General features: G+C 47.3%; 7 protein-coding genes across 7 annotated transcripts; 2 read left to right on the top strand and 5 right to left on the bottom strand.

Annotated features, from left to right (window-relative positions):
- Positions 1–122: 122 nt before the first annotated feature.
- Positions 123–2,255, top strand: K441DRAFT_697735 (uncharacterized protein). Its single transcript, XM_067653004.1, has 2 exons — positions 123–1,761; positions 1,848–2,255. The coding sequence occupies exons 1-2, from the start codon at positions 195–197 to the stop codon at positions 2,114–2,116; spliced, it is 1,836 nt and encodes a 611-aa protein (XP_067502196.1). The 5' UTR covers positions 123–194; the 3' UTR covers positions 2,117–2,255.
- A 22-nt stretch (positions 2,256–2,277) lies between these two features.
- Positions 2,278–2,981, bottom strand: K441DRAFT_662857 (uncharacterized protein). The gene has a single exon (XM_067649106.1). It carries the CDS (start codon positions 2,931–2,933, stop codon positions 2,451–2,453), a length of 483 nt encoding a protein of 160 aa, XP_067502195.1. The 5' UTR covers positions 2,934–2,981; the 3' UTR covers positions 2,278–2,450.
- A 1,355-nt stretch (positions 2,982–4,336) lies between these two features.
- On the bottom strand, positions 4,337–6,217 carry K441DRAFT_614404 (Paf1-domain-containing protein). Its single transcript, XM_067645679.1, has 2 exons — positions 5,892–6,217; positions 4,337–5,826 (listed from the first exon to the last, which is right to left on the bottom strand). The coding sequence occupies exons 1-2, from the start codon at positions 6,151–6,153 to the stop codon at positions 4,706–4,708; spliced, it is 1,383 nt and encodes a 460-aa protein (XP_067502194.1). The 5' UTR covers positions 6,154–6,217; the 3' UTR covers positions 4,337–4,705.
- A 132-nt stretch (positions 6,218–6,349) lies between these two features.
- Positions 6,350–9,174, bottom strand: K441DRAFT_697733 (actin-like ATPase domain-containing protein). Its single transcript, XM_067653003.1, has 5 exons — positions 8,812–9,174; positions 8,680–8,758; positions 8,198–8,606; positions 7,264–8,142; positions 6,350–7,206 (listed from the first exon to the last, which is right to left on the bottom strand). The coding sequence occupies exons 1-5, from the start codon at positions 8,852–8,854 to the stop codon at positions 6,433–6,435; spliced, it is 2,184 nt and encodes a 727-aa protein (XP_067502193.1). The 5' UTR covers positions 8,855–9,174; the 3' UTR covers positions 6,350–6,432.
- Positions 9,175–9,753: 579 nt separating this feature from the next.
- On the bottom strand, positions 9,754–11,992 carry K441DRAFT_688266 (uncharacterized protein; the record flags this gene model as incomplete). Its single annotated transcript, XM_067652168.1, has 2 exons — positions 9,754–10,592; positions 10,651–11,992. The coding sequence occupies 2 exons, from the start codon at positions 11,990–11,992 to the stop codon at positions 9,754–9,756; spliced, it is 2,181 nt and encodes a 726-aa protein (XP_067502192.1).
- Positions 11,993–12,805: 813 nt separating this feature from the next.
- K441DRAFT_697731 (uncharacterized protein) lies at positions 12,806–15,512 on the bottom strand. Its single transcript, XM_067653002.1, has 11 exons — positions 15,131–15,512; positions 14,878–15,081; positions 14,741–14,824; positions 14,559–14,690; positions 14,402–14,505; positions 14,296–14,348; positions 14,055–14,245; positions 13,923–13,995; positions 13,768–13,865; positions 13,519–13,717; positions 12,806–13,455 (listed from the first exon to the last, which is right to left on the bottom strand). The coding sequence occupies exons 1-11, from the start codon at positions 15,234–15,236 to the stop codon at positions 13,059–13,061; spliced, it is 1,641 nt and encodes a 546-aa protein (XP_067502191.1). The 5' UTR covers positions 15,237–15,512; the 3' UTR covers positions 12,806–13,058.
- A 291-nt stretch (positions 15,513–15,803) lies between these two features.
- Positions 15,804–18,738, top strand: K441DRAFT_639734 (amidase signature enzyme). The gene is made up of 3 exons (XM_067646589.1): positions 15,804–16,569; positions 16,620–18,064; positions 18,161–18,738. The coding sequence occupies exons 1-3, from the start codon at positions 15,990–15,992 to the stop codon at positions 18,332–18,334; spliced, it is 2,199 nt and encodes a 732-aa protein (XP_067502190.1). The 5' UTR covers positions 15,804–15,989; the 3' UTR covers positions 18,335–18,738.
- Positions 18,739–24,170: the final 5,432 nt, after the last annotated feature.

Below are 24,170 nucleotides of genomic sequence, written 5' to 3'. Positions count from 1 at the left end.
CACTAGTACGTGTGTCGTTCAGATCCTTCCGCCGACCCTGCCAGCGACCCTCAACCCCCAAACAAATACCGATATAATCTTGCTTATGTATAAGCGCTTGTACTTAATAAATTCTATTTCTGGAGGGCCCACCCTGCTATAGTGTGGAGTCTACCACTCTCCTTCATCTGAACGGGTTGCACAAATAGCAGGCCATGCCAACAGCGCCAGCGCTTACTCGCCCACCGAAAGCCCGCTCTGCTTCCACCACGAAGTCCTCCTCTGCCGCCCGCTCAAGCCAAGCATTTCCATCCGATGAAGCGGGGCGCACGAGGCTGCATATAACGCCATTTTCTCCCGCCTTGCTCAAATCCCTCATCCCCCCCCCACTCCTACAATCAGCGACCAATATCTCGTATCATACCGTCCAGACATTCCCGGAGAAAGGCTTTGGTTACGTCGAATTACCTACTATGGAAGCGCAGAAGCTTAAGAAGAAGCTCAATGGTTCTATCCTCAAAGGCTCCAAAATACGTATCGAAGATGCGAAGCCAGAGAAGAGAAAAGTTGATGAGAAAAATGAGGCTTCTGCTGTAGAGCAAGAGGATAGGCCGGCAAAGCGAGCGAAGAAGGAGAAAAAGAAAAAGAAGAATGGCGTGCTGTCAGGTTTTGAATTGCCCGACGCGAGAAAAGTTAAGCGGGGATGGACAGATCCGCCTGTGCAGGGAAAGGCGAAGACTGATAAGAAGGACAAGAGAGAGAGGGCAAAGGAATCAAAGTATACAAAGGAGCCAGAAATGTTGTTCCGGACAAAGTTGACGCCTGTGGCTGCAGCAGCGGCGAGCGTAGCAAAGGTGGAGAAGAGCAAGAATAAGAAGTCTAAAGCTAGTCGGGACGTTGTTGTTCATGAATTTTCAAAGACAACGAAGCATGCGAGCTTCTTAAAGAGCAGCCAGTCCTCGGGGACAAGTAAGCCGGCTACCGAATACGTCGATGGTAGGGGCTGGGTAGACGAGGATGGTAATGTTGTCGAGGCTGAGACCGGAAAGGCAAGGAGGAGCAGAGTGCTAGAACTTACAGAGGCTCCCAAGGAAGGTGCGCAAGCTGATGTTTTGAGAACGGATGAAGAAGCTATTAGTAGCGATGAGGACGCATCTGAGACCGATGCTCCCGCAAAAGTAGAGGATCTACAGAATAAAGCAAATTCGAAACTCAAGAGCACGCTCAAGAGCACCAAGCTAATTACTACTCCTCCTGCCGACTCCGAATCTATGACATCCAGCTCCGATGAAAGATCCTCTGTTGTATCATCTAGCTCAGAGTCCGAATCCGAATCGGAGTCCGCTTCGCAAGCTTCGTCCTCTTCAATATCCTCAACCCCTACCAGACCTCTTCAAAATATTACCATTACGCCTGCTTCACCCTCCGAGACAAAAGAGATTCATCCACTTGAAGCTTTATTCAAGCGTCCTCAACCGCCGATGCTTTCAATCACTCCTTCCGTCACTCCAACCCGTCTCGCTCCTATCAATACCTCTTTCAGCTTCTTTGGTGGCGAGAATGCCGAGGACGATATGGACACAGCGGTAAACCCGCCACATACGCCGTTCACTCGGCAAGACCTTCAATGGCGCGGGTTGCGCAGCGCAGCTCCGACGCCTGATACGGCTGCTATTGGTGGAAGGTTTGCATTTCCGTGGGAGAACAGTAATGAAGAAGAGGAGGATGCAGGGGCTGGCGCAGAGCTCAACGATAACACAAAAGCTAATGCTGCGACCCATGGTGGGAGAACAGTAATGAAGAAGAGGAGGATGCAGGGGCTGGCGCAGAGCTCAACGATAACACAAAAGCTAATGCTGCGACCCATGCATATGATGGGGAAGATGAAAATGAGGATGGCGATGTGGGCATGGCCGAGGCGAACTCAACTCCTCTAGGTGCCCGTGCTTTGCGTTCGGGGATATCATCTCTAGGAGCAGAAGACGAGGATGATGGGGAAGGTGAGGAAAGTGCGTTCGCGAAATGGTTCTGGGAGCATAGGGGAGAAAATAATCGAGCATGGAAAAAGCGGAGGAGGGAGGCATTGAAGGTGAAACGGCAGAGGGAGAATAGAAGGTTGGGGAGGAAAGTTGTGTAACAGAAGTAAGCTACATGGGCCGTGTTAAATCCTCAATTTTACGAGTTTCAAGTACTTCTAAGCCGAACGAAAACTTCTTTCAGAGAGAACAATCACATTACATACTCTTTAGTTGATTCTAAAGTGAATGAATTCCTACCATACTAGCTAGCCCACGGCCACGCCCGAGTCAGAACTTGTGGAATAATGTTGCCAGGCGTTCTTCTGCATATTTGGGCAAAGTACTTAACCAGCCCATACTCAACCCAACCTCCAAATTTCCACTGAACCGCAACGCTGTCTAGTACCGGTGTGCCCTACCGCCCTGGAACAAACGCCGAAATGCCCATTGCTGTCAAGTTCCCTCGTACACCTCGAGGTCCCTGAACAGCTCTTCTCTTGTCACATCTTCTTCCTCACCAGCTTCCGTAATGCACTCTTCAGCCACACTATCAGCACACGTGCTACTCCGCATAGATATCCCGCTCCCTGCAGAAACCCTTAAATTCAACCTGACAACTGTCTCTAGTGTTCCAAGGCTGGGTCCGTTCTCGTCGTTCAGGTCAACTTCCTGAAATTCATTCTCGCATACATCTTTATTTCGAATCTCGGCACAATCTAAGTTTCCGTGAGCGTTAGTAACGTCGAGCTCATCTATAATCTTCTCGGTATTCTTTCCAACATCATCACCGCCCCTCACAGCTGCCACCGTTGTAGTCTTAAACGTTATAGGTATGATGCTCAATGATCTCCTCAGCGTTAGCCTACGCGCCAACTTCGACGACGCTGGTGCGCTGGCACTAACATCTGCTACACCGTCGATAGTGCGAGGAGGCATGGAGACGTGAATATGTGATATCGGCTTACGGGGGATCTTACGGATAGGTGGAGGATTAGGGGAGTTGATGGGCGGGAGCGGAAGCGTGGTGATGCTCTTGGTTCTGTCGGTGTTGCCGCTGTTGGTGAGGAGCTGCTGCTGGGCTACATGGAACGGAGGGGAGCTCATAGAAGGTGCAGACATAGACTTCGGCAAGGCTGGTGATCGCGTGGGCGTCCCATCATCCTTCGGCGGGACCGGTGGAGGTGACTCAACTTCCTGCTGAGCCCCATAGCCGTTCAAGGCGCGCCAAAATTGACTATCTATCCTCGGTGGCATCATTGTAAGACCTGCAGTACCATCTGTGGTGCGGAAGTTATCGGCACTGCTGCTCGTTCTCAAGGCTGAAGTGGTAAAAGTCGTTTGGTTACTGAGCTGGCGCGTATATTTGGGAACTGGAATACGTGAAGGGTGCGGTTTCGGATGTTGAATAGGGCGCGCAGGGAACACAGGTGCTTGCTGTAACTGCTTCTGGTTCTGATGATATTGTCGCTGCTGGTGGCGGTACTGATCCCATTCTTCTTCGGGGGTTCTAGGTGTTGGAGGAAGTGGTTTGCCATCACTAATGTAGTTCGCCACTATGATATCCTGCCGGGGCTGAGAATCTGATCGCTGCGGATAGGGAAATTTTGGCCTGTGTGAGCCTCGGAGGGCGCGGCGCATATCCTGCATTTCAAAGCCCTCGCCCACCACTTTGGAGCGTCGCTTTGGGCCGACGGTTGGAGTGGTAGAGCCATTAGGACATGAGCTGTATTTCGTATCGCTTAGGGAAGTGCCTGGATAATTGGGTCTGCTATGTTGATAGTGGAGACGCAGCTCGGCGAGTTCTAGCTCGGTTTGCTGTTTGAATAGGCGTCTGTGCTTGCGTCGGTCATTCCACATATGCCAGAGGAAGATACTGGCAAGGACAGTAGCTGAAATCGCGAAGGCTGTCCCAATCTGATAGCCGGCGTGCTGACCTTCGTCTAATACTAGGAGTACGATGGCGACCGTCGTGCCGATGAGCGAGAGTAGGAGGACAATGACTACTGTCCAGAAGGGAGTGTTTTTTAAAATCTTCTTCCTTGTCTGCTCGCGCGCGGAAGACTGAGTATTGTCAGGGACATTGTCAGTGATCCCGGAGAAATCGCATTGAATGATGCGGCAGATTCTCTCGTTTTCTTTCTCTTTAAAAGTTATATGCTCGTCGGACGACTTCTCCTTCTTTCTTGCCATAGTTCGTTCGGATGTCTCAGCAATGTAGCAGAATGATACACCGAAGCCAGTTCAGTGAAATGTCAAAGGAGAGTGAGGCTCTGGGAGGAGGAAATAGAAAATAGCTGGGGGAAGGGTCACGAAACGCACTTGTGGAGCTGTGAAGTGGGCGGGTGGTGAAGTGAATGAATTAAAAGAAAAAGGAATTCAAGTGAATAGCTAGAAGAATAAGCCCTGCCTAGAAGTTTGGTCAAGGTAGCTGGAGAGAATTGACCTTATATAATTTTGTTGGACCAGCAAGAAGAACGGAAAAAGTCATCTTGATTCTTGCCGCGTCATGAGATTCCAGCTGCTTTTAATTGAACTAAACGCCCTTTTAGTAGCCTCGCACATACCATAATGAGCCCTCCTCCATGGTATAAGGAGGAATCCCCTAACTCCTAGCTATGAGGTCCAGAAATGTCTACCCAATTCTCTAGAGAAACAAAGAAGAGAAAAGCCATATCCAGTTTGCATGGGCAACTCCACAGTCCTAACGCTTACGCATCTGAACTAATCTCCACATCATACCTAGCCCTATGCTGTGCCCTGCGCTCTACTTCCTCTACTGGTGGATCCTTGCCTTGAGCCTCTATGATATCCACTTTTGTCTCTTCTTCTTCCTCTGCCGAACCCACCGCACCTCTCCTCTGCACCTGCCTTCGCGGCCGAATGAATGACCGCTGCATCACAGGGTAGTAATACGCTGCTTTCTGCAGCGGATTGTCACGTTGCGGCCCTTCTTCGGATTCCGGATCGTGTAGGGCTAAAGCAACAATATCACCGTGGACATCGCTTGGGTCGCCGGTCTGCTGATAAGTCTCGTAAGCACGCACACGCTCATATCTAAAGTACGTCCTGCCGGTTTCCTTGTACTCTCCGTCGAATTTAACTTCATCTTCATTATCAGGGTCAATAACGCCAAAGTTGCGCTTGATGCCTTGGACTTTGTCCGTGTTTGCGGGAAGAAAGAACTCGTATTGGTATTGTGGAAGCGGTGCCGGCTGCGAAGGGTCAGCTTCATGTGCTGCTTGTTGAGCTTCCATCCGGGGAATGTCTTCAGGCGATTGGCCAATGGGTCGGAAGAGTGCAACGTCCAACCGCTCGTCATATTTATCTATAGGTGGAACAGGGCAAGTAATGAATTTCATGACCATATAACTTCCAGTGTCTGTAAGAGCGTCCAAATCAGGCAGGATAGGGTAGCTGTCAAGAAGCTCCACATCAGTCTTTGATGGATGCTTTGGTTTAGCCCAAGCTTTTTTCTCCTCGGCTGTTATCTCGGCTCCTTTGATATTATTGCCAGAGTCAGGGCCTAGATAGGCATCCTGGGGGTGTGCAAGGTCAAAGCCTTTGACAATTGAGCGCAAAATGTTGAGGGGGTCCTCCTTTGCTAAGTCGGCTCTCCTTCGTTTAGCAGCATTTCGCTGTCGCATTGTATTCCCCGAATTGCTAGATTCAAAGCGCGATCCTCCCGCTGCAACTGATGTGATGTATTCTGTCCGCCTGAGGAAGCTGACACCCGAGGTGATTGACGTGGGCTTCCCGAGAGCGGCAAGAGGGCGGAGGAGAGCTCTGTCATGGGGATGCGGTGGAGGAGGATTGTCTAGAGCCTGAATTGCTGTAGAAGAGGTTAGTGACTGACATCCACTGCAGAGTTCCTAGTTTGCGCAAAGTATAACGGACCGCTTTCATTGCCGTCAAAAACTCCAGGAAGACCAACGAGATCTATGGGCATGCCAAGCTCAGCGTCAGCCTCAATGTTCAGCGGCTGTTCTCGTGCTAAGCGTGATGCGAATCCAGCTGAAGTGTATTGTCCACTTGCGAGACCGGTACTGGGAATATCAAGGAGCTTCGGGGGGCATGGCGGAGGAGGCAGGGTGTTTGAATATCTTATGCGCGCAATGTAGTCTTGATGGTAAGCCGGGCGATTCGAAGAGGCCGCCATGTTGGAGGAGTACAGAAGAGTAGGAAGGCTGGTGAATAGAGAGAAGGAAAAGCGTAACGACCTCAAGTCGTCAAAGAAAGTGAACGCGCTCAAGAATGGCGATGAAGCGGGCTTGGCAGAGCCCGCAATACCGGGCATCTGTGACGAAATGAGAATTATATCGTTCATTCTAACTAAGAGCAAGACAATAAGTCATATATTTTATCTATTTCATACATTTCGTCTATTTCATTAATCAAACCCCTATTTATTGCCAGCATAATTAACTCCTCGGTCAGGCTACCAAGGAAACATGCACTTGTTCACCAGCAACCGATGCCCCAAATAGTCGTACTCCTTTTGACTAATCCAGCTGTCATTGCCACTGGATGATAGCTTCCCAAACACGCTCCCACCCTTCCAGATAAGCACCTGTGGATCCAGGTCCCTTGGTGGCGGGCCGATCAAGATCTCTTTCTGGAATCCAGGTTTCAATTCTCGCAAACGCTCTTCCAGGAACAGATTAAGCCCTACCGTCTTACTGCCGCCTCCGATGAGCATGATTCCACCGAAGAAATCTCTCATCTTGCGCTCATCCCCGCGTGCGCCTTGAGAGATAGACGTCATAATGGCCGTGTCTAGAGGTATTATGGGTAACGTCTTGTCACGCTCCTCTGCAATTTTGGTCTTTTCGAGCACTGGATCGAAAAATATTGAAGGCTTGTCGGCATCTCCCCCAGCTGGTGTGTCTCTATCGGGATTTGGTGTCCCTTCGGGTCCGGGGGAGCCCGCCACTGATGATCTGGGGGTAACTTCAATGTCATTTAAGCGACTGAGTAAACTGAAGGGTTGCTGTCGGCTTGGTGTAGAGGTGACCTGAGGTACACTTGGAGGCTCCGCTATTGTTCCGTTCTCTGCAGCGGGTTTGCCCACCACATTCTCAATTACTGATACCTGTGCTGCTGACATCGGATCGTTTGGCGAGCCATCATATAAATCAACGGAACGAGGTATTAATTTACGCCGGCTATCCAGTTTTTGTGAGTGGTCATATATTGACGGTTTGAAAAACCCCTGTGTGCATTGTTAGCATATAACGTAGGATGTAATTACGACAGAGTTGAAGCTTACCATCGGTGCAAGCATCGGTTGGTCATAAGTCTTGAAATAATACTTTCTCGTATCTTGACCCGCTGCCCGTAGATGGAACTCATAGGTCTGAACGGTGACATCTGACTCTATCATCGTGCAAAATTTAATTTTCAGCTCTTCGGCGAGCAGAAAATCATATCTGCGCTTTAAGTTCATGTCAGAGTATGGAAAATGGTCGTAGAGCATCATTTTAATAAAAGTCTCAGTAACGTCGGCTCCACCAAACTTGATGTTAACTCTCGAGTCCTCCAAACATAAACCCTCGTCGACACAACACACCGATGTCTTCTGGGCACCAATATCAACAATGCAGGATATTGAGTAGCCAGCCCCGAACGTTGCTGCGAGACTCTCTTGCTGGAAGCAAACCTTCCCAAGACCTAGGTCTCGTATGAGTATGTCCAACATAGTTGTGACATAAGTCCGTTCGTAAAGATCTGGGATAACGAAAACACAATTGTAATTGGCCAAGTCTTTCCTCTTAGTTATTCCAAGTTGCGTCTTGAAGGTCTCCTCGAAGATACGCGAAATATCATGGTATAACTGGTTCTTGTTTAAGTAATCCTTTTCGTTAAACCACCCATTTCTGATTGGCCAGAACAATTTGTAACGGGGGTTAGATTGTTCGGGGAGTCGAAGAGCTGCTTGGCCTGTGAAGAAATCAGGGGCTTCTTGTGGGTTTCGTGGAAGCTCTGTCCAGTCAATCCGATGCGGATCGTTGTGTTCTGATATTGTCTCCGGAGGTGTCCTTCGATTATAGTTTACAACCAATTCTTTTGAATTTGGCAATACTCTACGCTTGTTGTTCCGCATACGCACTCTAAGCTCAGAGCACATTGTAGCATATTGGCTTGCAAACTATGGTATTTTAATTAGCTCGTTCTTCATTAAGAGAGGCTTGCATCGAACCCACATCTTCACCGAACCACTTTTCCGGCTCGTCAGGGACTTCACCATCTATCTTAAATCGCTTGGGTTTGGGTTCTCCGCCGTCTTCTTCAGATTCATTCTTTTGCCATTTTCGAGCAATAACCATTGGAACGGTCTTTGGTAGCGCGTCCGTGCCCAGTCCAATCCGCAGGTTTTGGCTACCGACATGTATAACAATGAGTTTTGAACCAAAAGCCTCTTGAGAACCCATCGCTACCGCAGCTTCCTCTGCTGCAGTATCGTCCGCCATTTCCGCAACTCCATCTTCACCCACGCGACTTGATTGTGCGAGCGCGCGATCCTTGTCCCTAGCTTCTCGGACCATGCGACTTCGTGCTTCTTCATTTTGGCTTCGGTATGCAAGGAACTGGTCGTCACGTTTGAGGAATTCGCTGCCCATCAGATAGTGACGTTAGTGAGATTTTCAACAGGGATGGAGGGCTTGTATACGCCACGGTCACCTACGTATAGTAATTCTTCTGATTGATCATATTGACCTGTGGCCATATCGTTAAGTCCAGATTATTATCAGTCCTCTCCAGACCTGTCTTGGTTGTTAAAAAACAATTCCCGTGCTCTCCAATGCCTTGTCCCTACCTTCTTCTCTCAAAAGGGCCTTGCCCGACTTTTTGCCAACCATCTTGTTCTTTCTCTAGCCAGTGCTTAAAGGTATTGGAAGCCGACTTTTGGGAGTAGATGGCGTGGGATGTACAGGAGCAAAAGGGGCGGGGCTGTACGAATGAAGTTGGATGGGGTTCCAAACGCGAAAAGTGGTAGAACTGAGATATTGAAAGGTGAAGGAAAAAGGTACTCCAGATGCGGGTATTTCTACAGGAGCTGGTTTGTGATGGGTCCGGGGAAGTTTATTAGTTGTAAAAGGTAGATTCTTCTTGACTGGTTGACGCTGTTTGGGAGATTATGCCTCTTCGAGAGTCGTTGCATGGCTCCTCTCTTCGAGGCGGTTGTGTTTGGTGTAGCATAACTTTGTCGTCCGTGCGCTCCACGGTTGATACCCGGACCTAGCACGGAGTTAAGATATTGAGCATCAATATAGATACTGCTTATAGCAGACAGATCTCTGTTTCTACATTGAAATGCAGCTATTAAGAAAAAATCGCTTTTATTTGCAACCTCATACCAAGGAAATTCTTGCAAACCCCTCTAAACTCTTACAGCACACCCCAACCTTCAACTAGTCCAAGACAGGGCATCGAACCTCGGAATTCCCTTAGGAAAAAACCGCCATTTTTCAAAGCGCTAAGTATTTTATATCCTCATGATTAAGCCTACGCCATAATTGTGTATCTCTATTTGCGGGGGGGTCCAAGTGCACATGCATCGAAGAGGCGGCACATAGTCTATTTCTGAGTCTCTTTGTTATCTCATTCTAGCCCATTTTGTGCTCAGACGTCTCTACAATAATACCCAATGATTCCAGAAATCTTTCGTACCTCTTGTAAATTGGTAGTATTGGAAGCTTCCAAGAATGTAACAAATATCGTTACGAAATTCCATCGGGAACCTTTTCGGATTTTGGGCTTATATATCCTTTCCCCCATATGCTTTACCCGCATTCGCTCCAGTGCCCCCTTCATGCCTCTGTCCTCCAAGCCCCTGAAATCCATACCCTACCTGCCCCATGTCTCCTATTTCTAAAAATGCCTGCGGTATGCCTCCAGAATTACTACCATCAGGATAAACCGCGTCTACGTCATCTAGCTGTCCTGCATTCGCAAACCAGAGATGGTCAGGCATAAAATCACCGTTAGGTCCTGTTGTTGGCGGTGTATCCTCTATGTCTGGGGTGTGCTCTGCAGTTTGGCCTTCTTCGAAAGATTCGGAACCCGAGTGCTCATGTTGGGTGGAGTGAGATTGCGAAGCAGAGTCGGGGTGAGTATGTGTGCCATAACTGGAAGACTGGGACTTCGTATTACTGTCGTTGTTCTTGGTAATGTTAAGCGTGAAGTTCACATTCGGTTTCCCCGGTATGGCTTTGACAAGCACGCCGGTCGAAGTCGCCAGCATGCTGATTGCACGCTCGAGAAAATCTGCTGATTTGGAGGATAGACGCAACGTCCATCGGTACTCTTCTAGCTTCGCTTTATAGAATTCTGCTTGGTCTTTCTCTTGGGCAGTTACCCAAAGCAGAGAGACGAAGGTGCCGATGAGGGCGAAGCAATACTTCGAAGCAGAGTACCAGAACGACTGGAGATGCTCTGGGCGGAGCCCTTGCACAAAATCCATTGCGGAGATCAAACGGGCACGTGCGGCTGTACGGCAGATTGTTATGAGTGATGGGTCGTCTAATGAAGAAAGAGAGCGAATAATGCGGCGGTGGAGAGTGATCTCGACTGCGTAGTAGCCCAGGTGGAGATAACCTTTAATTTTCTTTAGTTAAGAGTTCTGGAGAGGGGTCGTTTGAGGATTTGGGATTACCAGTAGAAGATAACTTTCTCATCGTTACATTCTCCATTCTCAAAGAAGGAGGCATTTGCGCGAACCATTGCTTAAGCGCCAGTTGGCTCGATTTTGCTTTTTCTAAGATCCAGCGTACGCCGTCCCGGGAATGTTTCCGTATATCTTCCTCAGCCTTCAGTGTGTAGAAGTCTGACAGTATTATAGCGAGAACCTCGGTCAGGGTAATCATTTCGCAGAAGAGTGTCCTGCCCTTCTCTACTTCAGTGCTTCCGTCTTCATCATCTTCATCTGCAGCACTTTCAGGGAAATCACTCTCAGAGAGCGGTTTTACGGCCCAATCAGTAGTTGGAATATGTGACGGCCTTCCATGGACGAGGGAGCCCCATTTATCTTGCATGAAAAGGGCCCATGCTAGTCGTTTCCGTAAGCCTCTTTCCCAAGTTGGTATTCTCCAGTTCGAACAATCCAGATGCAGTCCAAGGTCTTGGCCTAATCCAACAAGCTGAGTGGTTAGTACCCAAGAGTCACCCTCAGGTCGCTGGAGTAGTAGAAGGCCTGCTTGTATGGTAGAAAGTTTCGGACGGTGAATAATGTCGTTCATTGTCTTGAATGCCATTTTTTCAAGCCCAGGCACGTCCGGCTTAGGTAGAAGAGCTAATTCACTACTGTAGGACCACCAGTTTAAGGCCAAGATGTAAACAGCAGCAAGTAATGGCGGAGAAAATTCTCTATGGGTACGTTGATACTTTTCCAAGAACACTTTCTTATGTAGGATAGGAAAGCTTGGGTGAACAATCCTAAAGTAAAGATGGACTAAGGCCTGTCCATGAGGCGCGACGATCATTTCTATAGCATCCAGGTCCATAATCTCGTCTTCATGATTCCGGGTGCCCTCATCAGGTGATAAAAGGAAGACATCAGTGTTGTTAACCTTGCGAAGAGTGGAGACGCCTACGGGAACTTCATCTTTGTCATTGTAAGCATCGAGCTCAAGGAGTAATTGTTCATACTCTGATGTTGATCCTATGAATCTACTATGTCGATGGTTCTGTAATCCAAGGGTTTTCTTCAGAAGAGATGGCCCCTTTAAATTGGCATAGTCATCGATAGGTGGATCCTGGCGTATTAGATTCTGCGAGGACCTGTGAGGCAGGTCGCCAGAAGATCGTCTTGGAAGCCAGTGCTTGTCTGAAGAGAGCTGGGGAGGTCTCCGAGCAGCATTGCGGGATGGATTTCCATGGCTCCCTTCTTCTTCGCTCAGCGACGCGGCCTTTCTTTTCCTTGGCTGAGGATGAGCAAGAAAGGTGCACTCCTGACGATGGAAGCGACACAGAACGCAGGACGTCGCGCCATCGATCATTTCGCATCGTGACTTGCGACGCCGACATGAGTCGCATGGGCGCCGAGATCGACTCTTCAGAAGTGCTGAGTCAGTCTGACCCGAGTAAGAGTCGTTGGGAGAAATGGCTTGATCGACTCGGTAGTTCATTGTGTTTAATCAAGTTGCGATGACCTGTGTTCTATTCGTTAAATAGATACAAAGCCTGGGAGCCGGAGATTGAAGTCGAATGGTCGTTGTACGATACACCAAAAGCTGCATATCAGAGAGGCTGAAATAGAACAAGCCGACACGTGCAAACAAGCATGACGATTGCTGCAAGAAAGCCAATCGACGTACCAATTGTAAAGGGTTCTGGAAGTTTAGCCGAGCATCTACGAGGCGCCACATACAGTGGCATTGCATTTGGTGCCGGGACAGACTGGGGGTGTGAGAGGACCTGGGCGGAGATCAAGATTAACGATGAATACGAGTATGAAGGCCACTAGGGCTAACAGCAGGCGGTCTGATATCTGGCAGCGCTGGGAACACCCTGATGGGAATGCTTCAAGTTACACCTATGTAAATAGCTGTAAGGGGCTGTCGTGTGCTCTTAACCAAGCCCCCGAAGCTCTGGTGCTGGTTCTAGCGCTGCGTCAGAGCAAACAGCCTAGAAGAGACGTTATTCTGATAAGGTAAGCTCCATTGGCCATTTTGCACACCGGGAACAGGCAGGGCGGGCGACGGGCGGGCCCAAGGGGCGCTGGGAAAAAAGATGTGGATGGCGTTGTGCTCTCGAGATAAGAGCGGGCATATCACCAATCAATGTCTCAAGCGAGCGAAAATGAATAATAAGCCACTCTCCTAATTGAGTCCCCAAGGCTGTCACCTTCTGGAGTTGCCTCGGTGCCTGAGTGCCTGGGTAGTACCTACATGCAAAACTCTCAAGCTATCCAGTAAGTCATTCGGAACACAACCTGGCAAAAGCGTTGCCAAACCCTGCCCACCAAACCAGCCAGCTGGCGCACATTATACAAAACTTTGTGAAAAAAAATCAAAGCTACCTTTCCCATTGCAGTGTTCAAGCGAATGTCGTCTCGCCCAGTCCCTAGACCGGGCTGGCCTCCTTCTCCTTTGTAATGTACTCCACCTTGCCCGCCTCCGTCTCCTCGCCTTCTACTGATGGGGGGCTGACATCTCCCTTCTGTGGTGGATATACAGCCTCTTCGATGATCGACTCTGTCGGTGAAGAGATGTAGGTGCAGATTACGTAGTATGAAAGCATTGAGAAGGTAAAGCCAAAGATCCAGGCAAAGGAGTAAATCTTCCAGGCTCCCCCGACATTGAGCGTGGGTTGGATGCTCTTCGCAAAACCCGGTAGCAATGGCGCAAACCCGATTACGAAGCTAGCAAAAGCGCGCCAGTTGAAGCCACCATCGTACCAGTAAATACCGTGGTGTGTATAGAGTTGGTCTACATTTAACTTTCGCTTTTTGATTATGTAACTGCGTGCAGACCTCCAATTAGCTCCAGTGGCACCTTTATATATTAATTGCAGGGCAACTTACTAGTCGCAGACCATCGTCCCGGCAAGGGGCCCCATGAGGCAAGAATATCCAGACAAGAATGCTAGTAAACCAGTAGCATTCTTGATTATATTCCAGGGAGTAGAGATGATGCAGAAGATAGAGATAAAAAGTGTTGCTCGGAAAATATTGATATACTTCGGGGCCATGCCGGTGATATCGTTGGAGAAGGGATATGTTCCTATCCTTCTATGAGCTCACGTCTAGGCAAGACAAAGGACAAGGGCTTACCGGCTGCAACCTGGTTACCGATAGTTGCGAGTATGAAGCTGAGAGCAACGAAGAACTTGGCAGCGCGAGAGTGGAAGTCGGCGATGACGGCTGGCATGNACCTATGGTAATATTAGTAGGACAGTCGAATAAAGACTTGGAAGGCCCTGGTATCTTACCATTGAAAATCACCCCAGATGTAAGAATGGGCAGAAGTTACAAATATTGGCGTAAGAGCACCAAGAGTGCCTATGTATCATGAGCAAATAAAACACTCCGTCTACTTTGAGATCTAGGATTCGCCTTACCAATGACTGGTAGAGCAAAATATTGGTGATAGCCGGCGAGTCTATTTTTTGAGAACCTGCCGAAATCGGGCATATTGACCGCCATCGAACTGAAAAGTCCAATGATCACATTCAAACCGGTGAGAGCCGAGTACGCGGTATTCATATAGGTCGAGGTAATCTTCATCTTGCCTGTGACCAAAGGTCCACCTCTGTACAAGTATTAGTTCGGAAATATTCAGGGAAGGCGATAAGATTTTACCCATGGCTGACGATGACAGCCCAAAGGAAGAGAGCAAGGAAGGTTGGTGGAACCTGCAGAGTTGTTTTTAGAGCATTTCAAGGACCAGAGGTGTTCTTATGCTTACAATGACACCTTTGACCCAAAACAGGATTCGCAACTTCTCAATGGGCATGATGGCGAGGCCAGTCTGAACAAACCAGTACAAGAACAGGCAGAGCAATCCAGCAGCTGCATTCAAGTATCAGTAATACATGCTAGGTATAGTAACAGCAGGTACTTACAATCGATGCCTGCATTTGCGGGAAGATGGTTAGGAAAGTGAATAAAGCTTGGCCAGATGGCCTCAAGGCACCGTTGCAAGAATGCACCAGCTTGAACAGTGAGAATAGCAGTCCACATCAGTGCAACGAAAGCTGTCTTGTTGTAAGCAAAGTTCGAGTACATGTAATTTGCACAAACTCACCTCGGATGCAAATAGCAGGGAATGATCCGTACATTCCAAAGATGCTACGGACAATTACAGGAAACGGAACATTGTAAGTAGCACCTGCCTGTAACATTAGTGACAGTATTAGGGGTGGATATTATTGCTATTCATACCCATCTTGCCGGTCAAAGTAATGACAACACTACATATCAAGAAGCCGAAGAAGACTATCGGAATAGTTTCTCGAGCAGTAAACCCAAGGGCCATGACACTAGACACAGTGGAGGCAAGAGGAGGTGCGAGCATATCGGAGCACCAGTACGCCCAGTAGTCAAGGCCCCCCCAGGTGCGCTCCTCTGGAGGGACTGGGTCAAGATCTGGAGACTCATCAGGATGATTGCATAGAGCAAAAAGGAGAATTTGCACCTTTGTTAGACCATCTAGATCCATACTTCCCACTCTCGAAAGGGACCCTTAGGTGAAGGTGAGGCCCAAATTTTGCCTTGAGGCGGTTAGGTGAGAGGATGGACATGGCTAACGATGAGGAAGAAGCTCTCCTGGACAACAGACTAATAATGTAGAGAAGAAGCCCCAGCGGCAAATGGAGTTATTGAGAAAAGCACGGGACTTAATTGTTCGACAAGATCAGGGCATATTTTTTCCCGGATCCCTTGCCCATACATATAGCTGGTGCCACGTACAGAAAAGCTCATAGGGATTTTTTTGCCTTCTCACAGGACCAGATATCTTGGAAGCTAGAGATAGCACTCAGGCCGTGCCTCCGGCTAGGTGCTGGCGCCGCCAGGCCCAGCCGGACTGATATGCTATCCTCAGCTGGATGCATCCTCTCCACAGGCTAATCTGGGGGATGTGGCGATGAGTTCGCGGGGTAAGGCTTGAAGCCAAAGCAAAGCCTCGATATGCTGGTGCCAGCTAGTTGTTGATGGCGCTTTCGAGGCTTTGGGGATGCTTTTGTGAGGTTGAGCACCATACCACATTGGGTTGTAGTGTCCCGCGCCCAGACCTTTGGTCCGCCCACACAGAGAGATAAGAGAAGCTCAATGTACCCACCGGCCTGCGGTCGCCGCCGGCACGTTATGCCCCGGCCCTGCTGCTCCCCCGCCGCTAACTGCGGGGTGAGATCTGATTGATATTGTTGCAGTTATCATGAAATTCTGTGTTTCTCGTGTCTGTCATTCTCTTGTTGGAGTCTGTCCTTTTCCTCGATCTTGGAGTGTTGTCGGTTGAGCTTCAATCTTTCATTATCATATTCTGCTTCTTCATCATGACCTTACTCAAAGATGGACCGTCTATGTTGTCAATCGACGCGAAACCGTATGCTTTCTCGTTCCCTCTCACGCATACTGCCCTCCTGGTCATTGATATGCAGCGAGATTTTCTTCTCTCCAAGGGATTTGGGGAAATACAGGGAGGAAACCTGAAAGATGTGCAAGCATCTATTGCCCCTACGAAAAAGCTCCTTGAAGCATGTCGAAATGCTGGTATGACTGTATTTCACACCCGAGAAGGTCATGTCTCCGATCTATCCGACTGTCCGTCGTCAAAGCTCGTTAGGCAAGCAGCAGCTCCAAACAACACTCAACATAAACTCACAATAGGTGAGCGCGGGGAATTAGGAAGGCTCCTTATCCGTGGAGAATTTGGCCATGACATAATTAATGAGCTTAAGCCATTACCCGGTGAAGTCGTCATTGACAAGCCTGGCAAAGGCTCTTTTTGGAACACTACCATATTGCATAAGCTTAAGGCTCGAGCAATCACTCATCTTATTGTGTCTGGTGTCACGACAGAGTGTTGTTTTGCCACTTCTATACGAGAAGCCAACGACCGTGGGTTTGAGTGCTGTATGTCCGTTACTCACACGCCGTCGAATCCAGTGCTGACATGTCTGCAGGTGGGATTGAGGAAGCAACGAGTGGATACAACGACGCCAATTTCAAGTGTGCCTCTCTTGACATGATCCATTGGTCGCAAGGTTTGTTTGGTTTTGTGGCGAGCTTGCAACCTCTTCTGGATGTCTTGGCGCCCCTTGAAGAGAATCGCAACCTTTCTCACTCTACACCCCCACAGACGCCTCCTGATTTTGACGGTGATCTTTCTATCTCAAGTCTCCAAAAGGCTTACAAGAATGGCTTATCACCCGTGACTTTGGTCGAGTCTCTATACAACAAGATTGAGGCTTATAAAAAGGTTGATCCGGCGGTGTGGATCTATTTGGAGCCAAGGGAGAACGGTCTTGAGGCAGCAAAGGCGCTCACGACAAGATACCAAGATCGGAAAGCACTACCTCCATTATTCGGCGTACCTTTCAGCGTTAAAGATAGCATTGATGTGGCAGGTCTGCCGACAACAACTGCTTGCCCTCCAATGACACATATCCCGAGTGTGTCAGCAGTTGTATATGATAAGGTGCTTGCTGAAGGTGCACTATTCATTGGAAAGACAAATCTGGACCAGCTGGCTACCGGGCTTACAGGATGCCGTAGTCCATATGGAATCCCTCACTCTGTATTTCACAAGGACTATATCAGTGGAGGATCCAGCAGCGGCAATGCCGTCAGTGTCGGTGCTAACTTGGTTTCATTCTCACTAGCAACCGATACCGCAGGTTCTGGACGAGTTCCTGCCGGATTTAATGGCGTTGTCGGCTATAAGCCTACGCGAGGTCTCATCTCATTCCGGGGTGTCACTCCAGCATGCCTTTCTTTAGATTGCATCGCAATTACAGCTAAAAACGTTAGCGACGCCCGTACAGTGTGGCAACTTGCGGAAGGCTATGATGCGGAAGACAGCTATGCCAAACCACCAATCGCTTTTGAACGGCATGTCAACTCGATTGGTCCTCAAGCTACCTCTTTCAAGTTCAGCATCCCCCCTCCTGAAGCCCTTGACATTTGCTCACATATCCACCGTCGTCTCTTCAATGAAGCAGTTAAGCGGTTACAAAGCATTGGTGGAAAACTCACTCCGGTGGACTGGTCACCGTTTAAGAAGGCTGGAGAGCTTCTCTACGATGGTACATTCGTTTCAGAAAGACTAGCCACTCTTCCAGACAACTGGCTAGACAAAAACCGCAGAGTCCTTCACCCCGTCATCGTAGAGCTTATGGACAATGTAGTTGCGCGGCAGAGTACCGCTGTTCAAGCCTATCGAGATCTCCAGGCCAAGACCTTATACACCCGACTAGCAGAGAAAGTATTTGCGCCTGATGCTGCTGGGACAGACGTCATTCTTGTGCCAACAGCACCTACTCATTGGAAGATTGAGGAAGTCCTTGCCGACCCGATCCGTAAAAATAGCATGCTTGGTGAGTTCACGCATTGTGGAAATGTGCTAGACCTGTGTGGCATGCTTGGTGAGTTCACGCATTGTGGAAATGTGCTAGACCTGTGTGGCATGCTTGGTGAGTTCACGCATTGTGGAAATGTGCTAGACCTGTGTGGGGTAGCTGTCCCTGCCGGGACATACCCGTGTGCCGAGCTTTCTGGAAACAAGAAAGATGAAGGAACTTTACCCTTCAGCGTAACTTTCCTCGGAGGTTCTCGAATGGACTCAACAACCTTGGAAATTGCTCGGAGATTCGAAGATTGCACTTCTTCTCGTGTCTAACCCACCGAAATTCTTCCCTCGTCTTACGACTAGGATTCCAACGTCCTATGCATCTGCTTCTTATTGCAGCGCACCATATGTTACATCATTCACGCCCTGCCAGCTACCATAGCGTTGCCTAGCCCGAAGGCATTTTCAACCCTCTTGAAAGCGTTCCCGCAGTCCCCGACAAACCGAGCACATTCTACGCTTCAACTCCATCCTTTGGAGCGATTTCTGTGTGCTCAATTATTTCTATGTCTTTACAATGTATCGCTGTGAAATACTATGTACAGAAATTACAAATGATTGTGATGATAGCACGGCGCAAATGGACTATATTTGCTTTGGTAGTCATGGTTGAGCATATTCATAGTATTCGCTTAAGCAAGTTTAGGACACCTCTTGGTACAATTCAGTCCCATGCCAACAGATATCTCATTAACCATTACCGCAGGGCAACTACTTCTGTAGCTTCTGGGCTTAAGAAACTCTTCTAAGTACGCAGACCCCCGGGTTTCCATAAGACTAAATCCTTGCCTTGTATACCTTCTTTTAGGCTCCCGAGTCTAGTCACTCCAAGACACGTTATTCCCAATGCTTCGCAATGCCAACGATGCGCAGGTAAGGCTCAGAATGCTTCCGAACGACATCTTGAATGATGTAAACATTAAATTTCCGAGAGTTCTACTTCATTTAGTTAGCTCTTCATTAATACCAGGCCATAAATAATATTCCCGGTTCTACCAGCAATGTTCGGAAGTTATTGTTTTTCGGAGGGTATATATTATTGTCGAACGGAATCCGGATGTCTCAGTTGCCTGTACCCCGCTCCCCCCATATATATAGCCTCTATTTCTTCATAGATCAATCTTTACACGAGTCCTCATTTTTAGACCTCATTTTCAGGTCGACAATTATCCTAATTGGCATCGCCAATAGGACCGGCCTTTTTGATGCCAATTGGGCGTTCGACATTTTTCTATCTCGCAGGATTGCTTGGAAAGCCTACGGGATAAATGCTTATCCTTATCCAGGCTGGTTTTTGATAAATTATTATCGAGAAGATCGATTCTTATTAATAATTCTTACCGCTTAATTAAAATTATAAACTCCATCCTTCTTTTTAATTATTTCGTATAAATTATAGATTCTAAAGTCGATTTATCTCTTCCTACGCCTTTAACTACCTATAATTCGGTCGAAAGTATATTTTAAAAAATTAAAAAGGGGCAGAACCACTTATATAATATAGGTCTATACTTGTATAACATGTAATAGAGAGAATTCTTTGTTTAAGTTCTATATATGCTATATAGTAACACTATTATATAGCACTTCGGTTAGTATAAATATACGTAGATATCTTAAGTTAAACTATAGAATATATGTAAGGCATATTGCCCAGATATATAGTAGGGAGTAGGTAAGCCGAGTATAAGTTATAGGAGAGTCGATGGAAGAGGACGATATGGTAAAGAGTATAGGTATAGCCTTGTATAGAGACGAACTAATAAGGAGAGCAAGAGGGCCGTAAGCCCGAGGTGTTTATAAGGAGGTGCCTATCCCTTAACCCGCCAAAATTCGTCCACACGTTATCGATAAGGGCTAGCCAATAAAATCAATAGTATCAAGGCTCCGTGACCATACGCGTACTTTTAATTCTGTTGTTCCGCACGGACCACCTACCTTGTGGACGTTAGCGGGTTAAGGGATAAGGAGGTGCTAAGCCTAATCTTTAGTTAGGCCCTGGCTCGTATAATATACCTAAGCAAAGGATAAAATACCCCTTACAATATATATCGACTGAACTTTAGGTCTAATTTAAGTAGAACTTATCTGCCAACTATAGCAACTTTATACTTAAGTAAGCTTGGACCCCTAGAACTCGTTTATAGTACTTTAATGCTACTAGGAAAGATATATAGGTTATAATAGTCCTTTAGCTACTAAAAAGATAGGAAGCTTTTAGCGCTATCTTTACCCTAACGGTTAAAGAAGTAGAAGGCTATTATAGAGAGAGGGTAGAGAATAGGATTAGTATTGCGTATATAGCCTATATATTTATCCTTATTATATTAATTCTACTTCCTATATATTAATAATTGTCGACCTAAATCGGAGTTCCTTACTACCATCGTAATACTGTCTGACGACCTAGATCGTCTATACGAACTATATCTTAGTTGTCTTTCAACTTATAACTAAATGTCTCATCGAATATCTCATTACCTATTTTCTATTACCTATTTGACTTAGTTGTTTAGACCTACCTAATGTATATAAGAGAGCTCTTAGAGTTCTCATTCCTGATCGTCCGTTTAATAATAATATAATTATATACAGCGCTAGCTTATCTAGTTTAGGCCCTTTATTCTCTAGCGTAATAAAAATAAGATTAGTAAGCTAAATATCCTATTTACTTTTACCTTAGGTAATAGTAGTATAGCCTAAGAAATAGGTTAGAAAATAATAGCTATATAGACTGGATATAAACCTAATAAATACTTGGCTCTAGTTTAAAGGTAAGACTTAACTAAACCTAATATCTTAGAGCCTGTCTCCTTGTACTAATGTAACAGAATCCCCCAGAAGGTACATATCAGATGAGACAGTAGGAGGTTTCATCTATGTTCAATCTACGTCCTAGAAGACACGGTTAGACAGATAAGGGGCGAAGGGTTTTGCTAGCGTCTCGGAAGGGTCATATAGGGAGCTGGTTCTCCTCTAGAGAAGAACCAGCGATTAGTCTCTGAATAGAAGAGGTCAGAAAGCATTTGTCCTTCATTACGTGAAGATCGTTTTACCTCGACTTATCTTCTACTTACCTGTGACTCTTATTCTACACTATTAATTAGATAATCATACGTTCCGGTCAGGCTGGCCTCTTATAACTAAATAATTACCTTTTAAAGCCCTTTAACGTTATAGCCACTAGTAATTATAAATAGGCTTTAATTAATAAAGTTAATATATTAAATCCGGTCCTTATTATAGTAAATACTATCTAGCACCGCTAAGAGCTTCGCCCCCTATAGTGGCTGTAAGGCCTTACCTTCTAATTACTATATATAAAGCTTAGTAATAGTAGAGACGTAGCTATTTATAACTAAATATTAGACTATCTTATTAAATAGGGCGTTTAAGGCCTCCTTATCTTATATTTCCCCTTCTTTCTCCTTTATAGCTTCTTCCCTTATAGTTATAGCTGCCTCTATAGCTGCCGCTATAGCTACCTTCCCTCCTAGCTATTTTATCCGCCTAGCTATCTTCTACCTCTTCTTTACCCGCTCGTTGTCTTTCTATATCTCTTTCTATTTTAACTTCCGTTTTTAATAGCTACCGGCCTCCAATTCTTAGTTAATAACTTACTATTTTAAAAATAAGTAAAGCTTATTTTCTGTTACTTAGGCGCCGTTTATATTGCCTTTTAGTCTTATATACTAGTCTTTCCACTCTTTTTACTTTAGCTTATACGCCTTTATAGTATTCTTTAAGCGCTAGGCCTTATAAATATCCTATAGCCGTACTGTTTAGACTTTAAATTCGCTCTAGAGGCTATAAGGGGGGGAGGCTAGGGGGGCTTTTGTTAACCGTAAAGTAGACTATAGGGTAAGAAGATTCTTAAAAGACTTTATATCCGTAAGAGGTAAAGGGGAAAACGCGTAAGCGCGGCGTAGTGTGAGGGGACTTTGTAGACAGGGGGCTATAAGGCACGATTGTGGAACAGAATAGATTGTAGAGAGACGAATCCTTGAGGAGGTAAGGCCTCTGGGATCGTGGAGACTATATACTACGGGCACGTGCCTCCGGCGCGTGCCCGGCGACCATCCGAGGGGCGCCTAGGGGTTGTCCTGAGGGCAAGGTGACCGCAATAATATCCCTTACACGTAGGTAAATAAAGCCACTAAACACGTAAATATTAAAGGAGAAGGAGAAGAAGAGGGCTCTATATTATAGAATTAGAATTACAGTAGGCCTTTCTATATAAAATTAGAAGCCCTGCGCGAGCTAGGAGCTAGCGTAGGCACAAAAATAGAAGAGGGTTGGAAAATAGATTGTCGAGGCGACGGTAAGGTCAAAGGCGCGCTAAGGCCCTCTATACTAACCTAGTACTAACCTAGGCCTTAAAAACATGTCTAAAAAGTAGGGGCCACCACCCAGGGGGGGGTGATATTTGGACGATATGTCGCGGACCTTGGGGGGTCGTGCGTAACCTGAGGTTATGCCAAGCCTAACCCTTTACCAGTCTCATATTCCTGAGGCGGCAATTTGATTCTATTGATCTGATTGGCTAAATCCTTATCGATAACAGATGGATGCAACGTGGCGGGTTAAGGGATAGCTACTTCTCCAATGCCTAATAACGCGATTTTTGACTAAATCGAAATTGATCTTAACTTTGGGCCGTTATAGGTTGATTTTGGCCTAATATCTATAATATCGGATCGTCTCTCTAATCGATGAACTTTTGGTAGTATTTTAAGCCGTCGTGGTTGAGTGAGTATCCCTTCCAACGGTGAAGTTGGACTGTGCGCGAACACCAGAATCAAAAGTACGCGTATGATCACGGAGCTTTAATCCTATTGATTCTATTGGCTAGCTCTTACCGATAACCGTAGGACACATTTCACCGTTGGAAGGGATAGGGAAAATCGTATATATTGTCGTGATTCCGGTGGTGCACCACGAATGTGGTTAGTCATTCGCTCGCGGGCCGATTGACCGGAGCGTCTCCAGGCACATTCATCCTTACCTCAGAAGCTCAGACTAAGAAATCGATTGCGGATATAGGAATATCCGCACCGTCCGCTAAGCTGATTTAGGACGGTAATCGTTTTCTTAGTCTGAGGGCCTTTGGCGAGATTTGTAGAAAACCTAAACACGGTTTATATGAGAAGACCTCATTAACTTTAACGAAATTGATCTACCCTCCCACAATACCTGTTGATATAAAAATTACACCAAATTATAGAGAAAAGCCTACTCTATAAAGCTATGAGATCTTCAGCTCCTTATACGCGCGCGACGTTAAGAGGAATCGTCGCCGTAGGGCCCTAATTCTACCTCTGCACCGCCGAGCCGCGCAGTAAACACCAACGCTGAACGCTTACGCCCACGCCGCCAGCCCTCTGCGTAGAGCTTTGCGAGAGCTCTGCGAACGAAGCTCAGGGGAGACCTGCACGGAGCTCTGCAAAAGCTCTGCACGAAGCTCCGCACGAGGCTCCGCACGAAGCTCTGCTCGAAGCTCTGCTCGGGGCTCTGCTCGAAGCTCTGCTCGGGGCTCTGCTCGAAGCTCTGCTCGAAGCTCTGCTCGAAGCTCTGCTCGAAGCTCTGCTCGAAGCTCTGCTCGAAGCTCTGCCCGAGGCTCTGCTCGAGGCTCTGTCGAAGCCCATAATAGAGCTCCAAAGCTCTACTAACACGGCGGCGTAATATACTAGGAAGGTTCTACAATTGCCCGTACGGAACGCCCGTACGAGCGCCCATACAATCGTCTCTACAACGTCTCTGCAATTAATCGCCCCGTACCGAACGTCTGCACGTCTGCACGTCTGCACAGTTACACGTCTGTACGCCTGCACGTGGCTCTGCACGGAAGCTCTGCACGAAGCTCTGCACGAGGCTCTGCACGAAGCTCTGCACGGAAGCTCTGCACGAAGCTTTGGCACGAAGCTCTGCACGAGGCTTTGCACGAAGCTCTGCACGAAGCTCTGCACGAAGCTCTGCACGAAGCCCCACACGAAGCTCTGCACGAAGCTCTGCTAAGGTTCTGCACGAAGCTCTACACGAAGCTCTGCACGAAGCCTGCATTAAGCTCTACACGAAGCTCTACTAGGCTCTGCACGAGGCTCTGCAC

The sequence above is a fragment of the Cenococcum geophilum genome (genome assembly GCF_001692895.1).
Source record: "Cenococcum geophilum 1.58 unplaced genomic scaffold K441scaffold_31, whole genome shotgun sequence".
Taxonomy (NCBI): Eukaryota; Fungi; Ascomycota; class Dothideomycetes; order Gloniales; family Gloniaceae; genus Cenococcum; species Cenococcum geophilum.
Note: the sequence above shows the minus strand (reverse complement) of the source record. Positions and strands in the feature narration are given on the sequence as shown.